Below are 13,722 nucleotides of genomic sequence, written 5' to 3'. Positions count from 1 at the left end.
ATCATCAAATAGTTTGAGTTAAATGTCGCCTTTCAACAATTCCAGGGCAGATAAATTACAATCCTATACCCAAATCAGTAATTTGATTTAACCTAAAATCAGTATTTTTCAAAGATAGTTTTTATTCGGGAGTAACCCTATTAAAGCAAGCCCAAGGTAAATAACCACTGGAGTGTCATCATTGCATCTTACAGTTAGGAAATCATTTACTGTACACATAAAAAGTGTGCACAGAAGGCTGATGATGTCTGACCTACCAACAACGCCGCAAAAGCCCCAGTGGCCTAATGGATAAGGCACTGGCCTCCTAAGCCAGGGATTGTGGGTTCGAGTCCCATCTGGGGTGGTGCTTACTTCTTGTATATGTTATTTATTGCCATTTCCTTATATTTCACAAATATTCCTTTTTCACTCAATGATGACACCATGAAGAATTAAAAATGCTGTATTAAAGCCTTTTTAAATTCCTTGAAATTGGTATTAAAAAAGCTACATAGCTTCCATAGCAAATAAAATAAAAGACTGTATTTCTTCTAAAATTCCAGGTAAATACAATTAACAAAAAAAAAAAGATTACCACACCAAATCACATCAATTAAAGCAAGAGACACTAGAAATTTTTATTTAAGGAAGAAAAACCAAATTTCTAAAGGTAATTAAATTTTAAATCACATACATACAAATTATATTGTAGAACTACAGCAAACATGTCTGTAAAAAATACAAAGATACATTTTTATAATTCAGTACAATTATACATTTCTGACAATGCAGGTCTGTGGCAATCACGCAATATATGGACAATGTCACAGAAGAGGAAAACTTGGTTTCAAGTCTCCATATCTAACTAGCTCCCAGACAGCCAAGGTGAGATTTAACATCATAAGCAATCCGTTTTTATTTTCTGGCACAAAGCTGAAGCTAAACTAACCTCCTTCATAAGGGACATAGTAAACTGATAGTTAAAGCCCACATTAAGATTAATATAATGTTGATAGAAACTAGGAATGGACAAGTCTCCTGTGTCGTTTGAGGCCATGCAAACTTGAAAAGCCCTTGTTACAAACTGCGCATACATACGGTCTCTCTCCTGTATGCGTTCGCATGTGCAAAGTAAGAAAACAGGATTGGACAAAACCCTTTTCACATATGGTGCACTTGAACGGTCTTTCTCCAGTATGGTACCGCCTATGAATCTTCAGTTCTGCTGCGGACCTAAATGACTTCTCACAGTCATCGCACTTGAAAGGCCTTTCGCCAGTGTGGATCAAAGTGTGCCTCACCAACGCGTCCTTCCCAAAGAATCCCTTTCCGCAGTGCTCACATGGGAAGCGCATCCCTTTGTGGTGGAAGTTATCATGTTTTAGAAGGCACCTTCTAGAAGTGAAGGTCTTATCGCACTGAGTACAAGGGAAGATCGTGGTAGGTTTTTCGTCTACGGGTTCTCCGGCATGATGCACGCGCTCCACGTGCCTTGTTAGCGTGACGCCGTGCCTGAATTTCTTGCCGCACTCCCAGCAAAGGTACGGATACGCCTTTGTGTGCTTTTTCTGGTGCTCCACAAGGTCAGAGTATGAGCGGAACCTTTTAGCGCAGTGAGTGCACTGGAAAGGCTGGTAACCGGTGTGTTTCCACTCGTGTCTGATGAAACGCTTCAAACTGGCAAAGGTCGTATCACAGTACGGGCAAGTGAAAGGCTCAGTGGGGTTGTGGGCATCAATGTAATGCTTATGAAGGGCCTTGAACACAGGGAAGTGCTCCTCACACCGATTACACTGAAATGGTGTGTGGGATTCTTTGTGCATGGCCAGAGCCTCTGAGTCACGTACTAGTTTCATGCAGACCTCGCAGTAGAGCGGGTTGTGGGTCTGCTTGTGGGACTCTAATGTTGACTTGTACTTAAAAGCCTTGTCACATTCGTCACATCTGAAACAGTGTTTCACATCATCTGGGTTCTCGGGATCCACTTGCTGCTCAGTGTAGCAAATGTTCCTCATGTGGAACCTAAACGTTTGTCTGCATTTGAACTCAACGCTGCAGTGAGGACAGTAGAATGGACCTTCCAGGCCACTCTTACTTCCGTCTGGGCTTCTTTCTCCTAATTCTCCAGAGGACTTCTCCGACATGATATAATCAGGGTCTTGAGTCGCGCTGTCTGGAGGATGATCATCAATAAATGCCTCACAAATAACCCCACTGGATGACTGTTCACCACCATCTGATGTGGTTTCTTGTCCTTGGGTATCTTTATCTGGATTTACTTTAGTTGAAGTTGTACATTTGTGCTGCTGCAGGAAGCGTAAACTCTTATAAAACTTTTTGCACACGGAACAAGCAATGGGCAGCTCCTCTGTGTGCTGATTCATATGTCTCTGCAGGAACTTGGCCTGGCTCACTACTTTGCCACACACCTTGCACGTTCTCTCGTCCAAGTCGTTTTTTGCTGAATTCTGGGAAACTGTGGTACCGCCCAAAGTCTTGCCTGATTTTCTCCACTGCGACAGGTACCGTTTCATCTTAAGTCCTCGATTCTTTCTCACTGGTCTTTCCCACAAAGGGTCTGTATCCAAGTCTTCCTTAAAGCCCCTTGCTTTACTTTCCACTTCATAATCTTTATCATCGTCGTCTGGGCATTTCCTTCTCCTCCCACGTCTGTTTGGCTTCTTCTCCACACCATCTAGCAGTGTCACTTGGCCATCCTCCCCAATGATCAGAGTCCCTGCATGGTCATCAGGCTGGTCATCTACCATTTCCCCCTCGCTGGCCTCAGTGCCTTCAGTGGGATCTGAGACCACAACACTGTCCATTTCAGCCTTCACCTCTCCACTGATGCCAAACCACTGTGGCTCTGCACACTCTGCTGTGCTCCCAGGTACTTCGACATACACCTCTTTGTTCTCAGATTCCACCTCCATCTCTGAGCAGACTGTATACACGAGGCCACTCTCTGCGTCGGTTCCTGGCTGCTCGTTGACAATCACGACTCTTTCCACGGGAGGAAGACAAAGGGCAGATAAGATGCCGCTGTCGACAACATAAGACTCTGAAAAGAAACACAATAGATCAGTTCAGGTAGAACATACAGAGAACGTCTTGACAGAACTGCTAAAAGACAATAAACCTGTATATCAGAGAAACATCTCCTTACCAATATCTTCAAGGTGGGTGAGATTTTTTTGTGTGTCCAACAAAACTTTTAGATCTTCAGGTTGAACTAAAGTCTCCATGGATTCATTCAGGAAAGAGGTGGTGTCACTCATCAGTGAAACAACCTGATAAAAAACAAAAATTAAACATTTTTAAAATTATATTTTCTTCAAATAAATTTTTTGAGTACAACAAAAAGCTAAGACATTTTCCTCTTGAGATTATGTGTAGTATACCTGCTGGAGACTTTGAGCAGGAAGGAGTTTTTCCAGTCTGGACAGAAACAGCCACATCAGAGTCTGAATAGCTTTGTCGTATGTGGGCCCAAAGTCTCCAGGAAAAACATCCTGAAACACCAACAAATCCAGTAAGTATGGTGGGTGACCACCACCAACTTTAACAAGAGCTGAAGTTACAGAGCCGTTTGTCTGCGTAAGCTTACCTGGAAAAAAGTCATTCTTTCGTCTGGATCTCTGAGCAAATTTTGAACAAGGCCCATGAAATGAGAATCAGACACTTCTGCATCAGACTGTAGGCAGAAGCAGAATCAATTGGTTTTGCAAACTGATAGTAAATGGCAAGCAAAATGACTACATCCATCAGAAACAACAAAACCAGCATGCAATAGAGATGAGACAGTTTACCTCTATTTTCCACAGAGACCTGAGGCTCTGCATTCGGTCGAGGTGTGGCTGAATAATCTGAAGGTCAGCCGTCTCATCGGAACGACACAGTTCCAGGATCAACTGTAATTTAAAAGGCCAAAATAAATAAATCAGTAAGATAACAATTGTTTACAAAGTTACTCAGATGCCCCTTCTGCTTTGTTTGCATTTGCTTAAGAGTTGATCCCTTTAGAAAACAGCGGTTTGATGATTAACATTAGGAGGTTGCTTTTATAATGGGTGCTGTGTGTCCATCTTTGAGACACTAATTCGACAAGTGCATTTGTGTTGTTGATATATCATTACGTTTATTTTGGTGACCAAAAAAAAACTGCTTTCTAAACACCAAACAATGCACCCTTAATGTTGAGATAAGCCTCTTGTGCCACTATACCAATCATTAGTCCCCAACAAGACCTGGACTCTTTCAGGTTATGATTAATGTAAAAACCCCAATCAGAAACCAATGTTAGCAAAAAAACCCCGACTCACTCGTGCTCTGAGGCCCAGAATGAGTTCGGCTCGCTGCCTTGTAGAAAGAAGCTGAGGAACGATCTCCGTGACCATGAACACAAACTCCTCCAGCAGGCCATAGTCGGACACAATCTTCTGCTCCACTGTGTGCCAGATCGCAGCAGACACCAGGCGGATGGGGGAAACCAGGAGGCGCAGGGCAGAGAGGGGAAGAGTGGGAGCTGCAAAAAAGGGAAATACAGTCAGTAATTGCTTGAAAAAGCAGGTATACGTTTTAGAGCGAGTCTGGGATGGACATTCAAACCTGAAGTGAAACATCTTGCTTTGCAAAAAAACAAAAAAATCTTTTTTTTGAAACTCAAACATCTCGTCTGCATTAATATATACCAGCAGATGATTCCAGACCCGTCCTTGGGATTCCCCGTTCAGCCGCAGACAAGTGATGTGTCACTACTGCTCTGAAGGTTAAACTCTTAGCTTGCTGCTCCAGGCAGTTCTATGCCTCTCTAGGGATTCTTTGACATTATCCTCGGGAGGATGATTTTAGGCTGTCTGCACTCTCTGAGTATAAGATTTATTTTTTTAAAGTTTACTCAAACTGATAAACAAGCTCCAAAAACTACAAAACCATGAATACAAGTGGTGATGACCCATCAAGGCTGAACACTTGATTCAGAAGTGGTTTATTACTTGAGGGCTCACTGAGACAGTGCTGGAGAAGGATGTTAGGTGGCCAGTGAAATAAAGTACAGAAAGATTTACTTATGATTTATGAGCTCCCATAGCCTTCTTGTGTATGTAGTCGTGATTGAACCCCTCCATACACTTCAGTTTTACTTTATCTCTGTTGTGAAACTTTTAAAATGAGCTGCTGATTTGTGTTCTGCAAATAGGTCTAATCTTCACAAAATAAAGTGATTTAATATGCAAATACATGCTTATCTGGCCCAGGCAAAGTCTGCATAGAATATTTCTAGATTTTAAGAATTGATCGGAAAAAAAGCAGGATTCTTTCAATATTCACAGACGTAGCTGTTAAGGTTAGAAATGGCTGGATACAAGGATTCTTACAAGTGACCTAATCTACATTTATTTTAGCCACTCAAATGGAATAAAACGGCAATTCGTTTTATTTTTTAGCAAAAAATATATATTTTTTAAAAGTTGTGAGTTAGTGACAACTTTTCGTGTTTTAGAGAACACAAATTAGCCCCACAAGGGCAGCTGTTTAAATGTTGCATGTCTCTTGTGTTTTGACGTATAAACATTATTGTTATTGAAATGTTTTTAACGGTCGTTCAGATGAAAACGTTTGACTTGACAGGGCTATTTAGAATATTACACAAAGATATTTACTTTAAGTTAATATTTAAAGTAAATATCTTTGAAAGTGTAAAACTTGCTATTCACGAAAAGAAAAAAAAAAACATTTCAGGGCCAAACTCCGATTAAGTCGGATATTCCTGGTTTTATTTGCATTTTCCGGACTTTTATCAAATATGTAATTGTATCGTAAATGATTTATATTAAGTATAAATAAATGATATAAGCGCATAATTTAGGAAACGCTTGTTTAAGAAATATTAGAGTGAACTGTAAAAACCACCAAAGTCATTTCAGAAGCTAACCCTAGCCTAGCGTAGCATTAACTGAGTTAGCTCCAATGCTTCACAGCTAGCTAGGTTGACACTGTGGCAGAGAACCTTTAGCATCAGCTGTATCTACCTGACCCGCAAGGCTTGTAAATAAGCACCTCTGGTTGCGTCTAAGAAAATCGTTAGTCCGACTTCAATAAAATAATATGGACACTATGACGAAAACCGTCAATTTTAACATATTATAAGGGTGCTATTCCCGCGCGCGCGCTGCGGCCTAGCTAAACAAATCTGCCAGTTAGTGTTTTTACTCACCGGATAACTCGGAACTTCCTCCTTCCATCTTAGACAGTCACTGTAGTAACATTACAATGAGAACAACTACTGTCCGGGACTCGACCACAGTCAAAGAGATTCCTTTAACTGCGGCTTTGTTCAATATCAAAGTCTTCCAGGCGCTTCTTCTGCGTCAACGGTTGCTCTGCGTTCCGTCTGAAACAACAGTACGGACTCCAGTTAGCTAGCTCAGTTTCGTTCCGCTTCGTGACGACCTGTTGCAACACCAATTTGAAGATAATCTCTGTTAGGGTTAGGGTTAGGAATGTAGGAATAATCGTTCTTGAATAGCTCGGTTATGCTGAATAATTATAGTGTAATTATTAGTCTTCTATATGTTTCAGCTCAGTGCAAACCTCTATTATTATTTACCAAACTATCTGCAAGTGTTGACACAACTGATTTATTCCTCATGTACAGCGGCCGTTTCATGCCTTAACGATTCATAAGGTTTAAGTAACAGTAAATCTCAAAAGTTTACTACCCTTGTTAAAATGAATGGCGAGATGTAAAATAAAATTAATGACTTTTAAAACATATGTGAAATATACACAATTGAACTGAGAAAAATCAGCTATAAAAATCAAATGAAAACAAATAAAAAGATGCATATGTATTCACTTTTTGATTATATTTTCTCTAAACATTTTCTTGAATTCACATTCAAGTTTTATTTTTTTCACACATTTAACTCAAGATATAGAAATTCTTTTCAGTCCGAGTCATCCAAAACCAGGAGAAAGAACAATAAAACTGAATCTTAAAAGTTTTGAGACACAATTTAAAAAAAATAGCATTAATACAAAAATAACCTCATAATCTTTCCATGGAGAACATGCCTTCAAAGCAAATTTGACGTTTTGGCCCAAAATTCCAATTTTATGTTTGAGATTGCATATTATATATTACATTCTTGGATGTTTTTTGTAATTACACTGACAAACAAAAATATATACTCTGTTCTAGCTGTCATAGATACAATACTGATTAAGATATATTTCTTTAGAAAAAAGAACACAACTGATTGGGTGCACACAATTTGTCCACCAATATCGGTTACGGTGTCCCTCAAAACACATCAACATCTATGCCTATGACAATCGCGTGGCCAGAGAACTTTGGTAATCCTAAAAGCAGAAAATCTTTGGTTCAATTTAATGTCAGAAAATAAGATTAAGGGTCTCTTTTTAAATGGCATTTCACCCTTAAGAACCAAGTTCAAACCCTTTTGCTAGAAAATGTTACAAACTTTAAACCAAAGCTGACATTTGTAAGATGTTTGTACCAATCCTCTTTCATATATGCATCAGCCAAGAAGAAAGTCGAAATTGACATACCACTGAAAACTTCTTGTACAATTATTGTTTTATTTCTCAGCAAAGGCGTGTCAAGAAATTTCAATAACAATCGCAATCTCCTTAGAGTGAAGAATCAGTTCCAATCCTCATCAACCTGCACAAAAGGAGTTTCACCATCTAACACCAGTTTGTGCAACAAAATGTTGCCAGTCATTGGTCCAGTACTAATTACTGCAAAGTCTCGTTTATAGTACTTCAAAAGCTTAATCTCCAAAACATTAAGATCCATCCGACAACGGTACAGCTCCTGTTGGGTACACACAATTTTCTCAGCATTTGCACTTGCTTTGTGACATTTTCACTGCTTTCATTTAAGCGTTTCTACAATTTTACTCTAATCTGGCACAGATGAGTGTAGAAGCCTTTTATGTCTAAACATGCTGTAGGACTTGAGGAACGCCTTTCCGCAGATGTGGCAAACAAACGGTCGTTCTTTAGTGTGGATTTTTGCGTGCAAGTTGAGATCGCCGAGTCGTACAAAGCCCTTTCCACAGACGTCACATTTGTGAGGTCGCTCAGTGGTGTGGTGTAAAAGGACGTGTCTCTTCAGCTCCGAAGCAGTTCTGTAGGCACTCTCGCAATCAGGGGTGGTGCATTTAAAGGGGCTCTGTCCCATGTGCATCATTTTATGCCTTGCCAATGTTGACGGAGCGACCATCTTACTACAGTAGGGGCACTCCCTGCGGAACAGTTGCTGGAGGTGCTTGGTCCTCTGATGTCTTATCAGGGTGGCCTTTTCTTTAAAGATCTTCTCGCACTGGGAACAAGAATAATTCTTCTCATTTCTAGAAGCACTGTGGATGAGTCTAATGTGGCGGTATAGGTTGGACCTGTGGGCAAAAGTCTTTCCACATTCCGAGCACAGGCAGGGTTTCTCCCCTTTGTGGACCTTTTCGTGGGACAAAAGATATGAGAATGACTTGAACTTTAAACTGCACTGACCACACTGAAAGGGTAGATGACCTGTGTGCTGCCATTCATGTCTGATTAAAGCATTGAGCTTAGGTGAAATCTTTGGACAGTGATTGCATTTGAAGGGTTTGCCAATTTCGTGGGTGTTTTCAAAATGCCTAACCAAGTGCTTAAAAACGGTGAAGGTCTGGTCACAGCGGGTGCACTGAAACGGTGTGTGTGCGGTTTTGTGTCGGGCCAGCGTTTCCGCGTCTCGCAGCACCGTCCGACACACACTGCAGTACAGCTCATGGTGTGTGAGCAGGTGCTTTTGTAAGGAAATCTTGTACTGAAATGCATCTCCACACTTGTCGCACTTGGAAAGGTTCTGGGATTCCTCTGGCTTGGTGGGATCTACATTCTTGAGGTGGTACTCGAAGCAGGTCTTTTTCAAGTGTCTCTCAAGCGAAGAGAGGAGTTTGTACTTGGTGCCACATTGGGGGCAGGTGTAGTCTTTGTCGGGAAAGTGGCTTTTTATGTGAGCTCGCAGCTTTTTGCTCACCTGCTCTTTGCAAATAAAACACAAGAAATTCCGAGTCTTTTTTGGAGTGCTGGCTTGCGTATTGGACCGTTTTGGTTTTGGGGATGGAGTGAACTTACTTTCGCGAGTGTCCGCATTAGAGCAGCTAGAAAATGAATCACTTTCAGCGGGACTGCTGACAGGTGTTGCAAATGAACCATCGTTGTCTGAGTAGTAAGACCAGGAATCTGCATTACTGACATCGTCTTGGCAAGACTTCTCTGAGTAGTAAGACCAGGAGTCATCCTCACTGCATGTGGCTGCAGGAGGCTTGTGCGAAGACAATTTGCTGGAGCGAGCAGACTCTTGCTTATCAGTCACTGAAGAGGGAGTCTTGTTGCATTGCCTGGTTTTCCTGGAAGCAGGGTTTTTGGCCGGAGGGGCTTTATCCCTTAGCTCCTTTTTCTCCTTCTCAAGAATCTCCTTCATTAACATTCCCCTGTTAGCCCTCACGGGTCGAGAGATTGTGAACGCTGGTTTCTCAGGTTTTTTCCCAGGAACTTTACGCTTCTTCACGACACGAGACGCAGCCTTCCCTTGACCTTGAAGGACGTCGCCCACATTCTTCTCAGTTTGATTTTCATTCTTGAAAAGATGGGTTCCATTTTCCAAATTAGTCGCGTCAACAGTTAAAGGTCCTGAAGCAGAATGAGGTTTTATCTGGGATGCTTCAAGAGATGGTGAAGAGTCTTCTTCCATAGGTGATGGGCATGATGGGACACAGCCCAAAATATTGACTTCTGTTTGACTTTCAGATGTCTTGCTGGATTTTAGAGAAGGAAGTTTGAGGGCAGAGATGATGCAGGAACCATCAAGAGAAATATCTGGAAAGGAGAAGAAAAAGATAATTTCTTGTGTAAGACTAAAATGCATAAGATACATTTTATGGAGGCTAGCAAGAAAGTCAAATTCATATCGTACTAATTCATTAAAACAGTAAATTATTTTGAGCTTTTATTTCCAGAAATGTTGATTACTCCAGATACTTACAGATAAAAACCCGGCAGCCAGTGTCTTGGCTGGCAGTCGAAACGAGTTGCTCTGTTAAAGCTCTTTTAGTAGTATGCCAAGTGTCGCTGGAGTATTCACTTCCTGTTTGGAAATCTCCAGATTTGTTCAATCAGATCCACAAATTACTAGTTCCAACTACACTCTGTGTTTACAACTTACTATTCTGAGTTCCCATCCAAAATTTGAGGGCTACATTTTTGCAGCTATAAAAACAGCCAACTTTTTTCAGTCTCTAAGCAACCAACATAGGCAACCCTGGGCACAACTTGGAGCTGCGCATCCTTCTCCACAGCGGGGAGCCCTACCGCAGCGGTAAGCATGCTGCATATCGCGTTCTATGTGCAAGGGGCCAGCATGTGAAGTGGTATTTCTTGACATATAAAGAGCTTGACGCAACAAGACTAACCAGGTTTTTTTTGGGGTTTTTTTTAATTAGAGCCAAAACATAAATACACAATACACATCACACTATGGACACATACTAATCAATACACTCAGTACATTTACACAAAAATAAAAATTACAAAATTACAATCCTGCAGTTTCAGCTGTTTTGTTTTGTTTTTTCCCCAACAGAAAAGAAAATTAAACAATACAACTAAAAAATGAGAAAAAAAAACAAAAAAAAACCTGACCCACCCTTCCCATCTCAGCTCAAAGTCAACCTGATGGAAAAGAAAAGAAATAAATATAGCAATCATCAGATATGACTACCTATACTTATAACCAACACAAAGTTCAGAAGCAGGCACCTTCAATTGGGCAAAACTTCTAAGTCTGAAAAATAGGAAAGAAAACACTGCCATTTTTGGTAAAACTTCTGTGTAGACCCTCGAAGGGAGTCAACTTTTAACGTTGCTATCCTAACCCCTGACATCTTTAGAAAGTAACTGTTTTTGTCACTTGGAAACATTTGGAAAACTATACTGCTTTCTGTGAATTTTAAATTTGATTGAAAAGCATCATCTTACTTCACCAGGTTTCCGATTGTTGTAACTTACCATTGTGGTCCAGTCGACTGAGGTCTTTGTGACGCTGCAGAAGGTTTTTAAGCTCGTCACACTGAGACACAGACTGCACATATTCTGCCAAGCCACGTGAAACCTCCCCGAACACGGATGCGACCTGCGCATAGAAAATGGTAAGGACGTTTTAATGTCTGCTAATTTGAAGAGGAGACAGAAACTGGGATTTATTCATGTACCTGATGGAAAGTTTGAACAGGAAGGATGTTTTCAAGTCTAGACAAAAACAACCACATCAGCGCATCGACGGCTTTGTCATATTTTGCACCAAAATCTTCACGGAAACCCCGCTGGGAAGTAGAGAGTATATTTTATTCATCAATAAATAAATACAGACAAAAAATAATAATCAAGATTTTTTTCCCTGACTGATAATTAAAAATGGTTCTATAGGCTGCTGGCAGATGTTATTTTTAAGCAGGATCCTAGATATTGAGAGCCTGATGTATTATTTAATAAACTATCTCAGCCCTACAATTAGGCGAAAAATGATCATGATTACAGCAAACTAAAAGCAGATCAACAAGCCTAACCTGAAAGAAGCGTTCTCTCTCATCAGGGCTTCCCAGTAGCTTCTTAACCAGATCCACAAAGTCCAAGTGGGACACTTCTGGGTTTGGACTACCGGTCTGTAAGATAAGCCACAGATAAACATTCAAGCAGTGAAAAGGAGCTCTGTAGATTAAGAAATTAAAAACTAAATATTGAGACAAAAAGCCCTTGCAGAATGCAGTTTAATAACTAACTCCCAAAGTGGATCAACGATGCGCTATTGGTGGGTGGACTTCAACCCCCGTGCCTAATTTCAGTCACCTCTTCAAGCCATGACCTGATGAGCATTTCCATCCTGTTCAAATGTGGTTCAACAAGCTCGCAGTCAGGAGCAGCTTCCCGTTGGCATAAATCCAAGATCAACTGAAAAAACCCCAAAGAATAACAATTTTTTTTTTTTACTCCTAAATAACAGTTGTGATTAGATGTCATCATGCTTAGCTGTGTTAATTACGTCAAAACTACAGGCAGTGTCTGAATCTGGACGACACCTTACCCGTGCTCTCAGACCCAGTGTGAGCTGGGCCCTCTGCCGACTGGTAAGCAGCTCTGGAATCGTGTCAGTAACCATAGAAACAAATTCCTCCAGGATGCCGTAGTCAGCCACGACCTTCTGCTGGACAGTTTGCCAGATCGCTGCAGAGGCCAGCCGTAGTGGCGGCACCAGGAGACGCAGAACGGAGAGAGAAAAAGGCGCACCTGAAGGTAAACAGATGCTACGTTAACAAGGGGGAATCATTGGTTTTATTTCATGTTTTGTTACGAACAAGCATGCAATTCCTCTCATTTTAAGCTCGTACAAGCACAAACCAATTCATCTGTTGAGTATGAACGATACAATAATCCCGAACCACTCCAATGATGCAGTTAGTTGATGGACTCTGATCTCCATGGCCATCAATGTAATTTGTACTTTTTTCAAAGAATCTAATCTCCACCCAATCAGTAATGAACGTGATCCAATGGCTATTAAATAAATCTTCCTAACATCTATTTAAATTTAACAACAATAATGTCCTTTAGATAGATGAGAGCAAAGTAGATAAGTGTGGTACACGGTAATGTTTGGGGAAGCCAAACACAGGATAGCTGCAGAAAACCCTCGTACTCACTGTCAAGCTTATTATTTAGGCTCGTTTAGCAGCTTACAACTATCTAATAATTACGTAATTTCTCCTTAAAATCAATACCATTTTCCAGTATGCATTATGCTAACCTTTATTTTTCCATAAATTTGGATGGCTTTATCCAAATAAATTCTACTCGGCTTTGTATCTTTAACTTTATTAATAAGTCCTTTAAAAATGACGATCAAGCTATGCAGAGAGCTGTACGATTTCTGACACTGGCAACTTTTTCTAATGTCTTTGCACAAAAGAAAAACATATATCACACAAAGGCTATAAATAAGATTTTTCAGAAACAAAATACAGCGTCCGAAAGGGTTTTAAAATATGAGAAAAATTATACTAACGTTTATTTTTGCTCCACATTAATTTTAAAAAGACATAGATACTCCAAAATGTAGAGCTTGGCGCTCACTAACGCCATGGCTTAGCTAGTGTAGCTAGCTAAGCCATGTTAGCTAGCTACACTATGTGTTTAGGCAGCCAGTGACAGTAACTCACCTAAAGAACGTTCCTGAGCAATATCTTCCATATCGCAGTTGATCTAACACTTGGTTTAACGAAAACCAGACATAACAGAATAAAATGGGCTCTCTCGGATACTTCCTTTTAGCATGTATAAAGGTTTTGTCCGTCGTCTTTTCTGTTCCGGTGTTGTGCGAAATTCTGTTCCCCTGTGAAAATCTGTTCCCCCTGTGTCGGGAGCGCCCACTACAGCCAGAGAGGTGATGTTACATCGATTCGTGTTTCCCCATTAGATACAGCTCCCCAAGTCTATGTTTCTCCGCCGCTTTACACCGCCAAAATACGCGCGTGCTTGTTCAGTGCCCTTATCGACAGAACTACGGATACTATAAAAGCTCAAACAACGTGTTTCGGCGAAAATAACTGCGCTCTCATTAGACATACTCAAAATTATATATATATATATATATATATATATATATATATATATATATAT

At 40.6% G+C, this 13,722-nt stretch overlaps 3 protein-coding genes and 1 non-coding gene across 5 annotated transcripts in view; 2 read left to right on the top strand and 2 right to left on the bottom strand.

The window, feature by feature from the left end:
• Window positions 1-273: 273 nt before the first annotated feature.
• trnar-ccu lies at window positions 274-346 on the top strand. Its single transcript has one exon. It is a non-coding gene; the product is annotated as a tRNA-Arg (tRNA).
• A 249-nt stretch (window positions 347-595) lies between these two features.
• On the bottom strand, window positions 596-6,458 carry LOC122823203 (zinc finger protein 37-like). The gene is made up of 7 exons (XM_044102586.1): window positions 6,197-6,458; window positions 4,305-4,507; window positions 3,792-3,893; window positions 3,590-3,676; window positions 3,384-3,494; window positions 3,149-3,272; window positions 596-3,043 (listed from the first exon to the last, which is right to left on the bottom strand). Exons 1-7 carry the CDS (start codon window positions 6,222-6,224, stop codon window positions 1,002-1,004), a joined length of 2,697 nt encoding a protein of 898 aa, XP_043958521.1. The 5' UTR covers window positions 6,225-6,458; the 3' UTR covers window positions 596-1,001.
• A 1,106-nt stretch (window positions 6,459-7,564) lies between these two features.
• On the bottom strand, window positions 7,565-13,518 carry LOC122823199 (zinc finger protein 37-like). Its single transcript, XM_044102581.1, has 7 exons — window positions 13,263-13,518; window positions 12,131-12,333; window positions 11,896-11,997; window positions 11,616-11,711; window positions 11,262-11,372; window positions 11,059-11,182; window positions 7,565-9,870 (listed from the first exon to the last, which is right to left on the bottom strand). Exons 1-7 carry the CDS (start codon window positions 13,291-13,293, stop codon window positions 7,910-7,912), a joined length of 2,628 nt encoding a protein of 875 aa, XP_043958516.1. The 5' UTR covers window positions 13,294-13,518; the 3' UTR covers window positions 7,565-7,909.
• The window catches only part of LOC122823197 (caskin-2-like), a 62,930-nt gene continuing 61,486 nt past the window's right edge, over window positions 12,279-13,722 (top strand). For both annotated transcript variants that reach the window (XM_044102580.1, XM_044102578.1), the window contains exon 1: window positions 12,279-12,339. The gene's annotated coding sequence lies outside the window, so the exon portion shown is untranslated. The remainder of the gene's footprint in view (window positions 12,340-13,722) is intronic.

The sequence above is a fragment of the Gambusia affinis genome, linkage group LG20 (genome assembly GCF_019740435.1).
Source record: "Gambusia affinis linkage group LG20, SWU_Gaff_1.0, whole genome shotgun sequence".
Classification (NCBI taxonomy): Eukaryota; Metazoa; Chordata; class Actinopteri; order Cyprinodontiformes; family Poeciliidae; genus Gambusia; species Gambusia affinis.
Note: the sequence above shows the minus strand (reverse complement) of the source record. Positions and strands in the feature narration are given on the sequence as shown.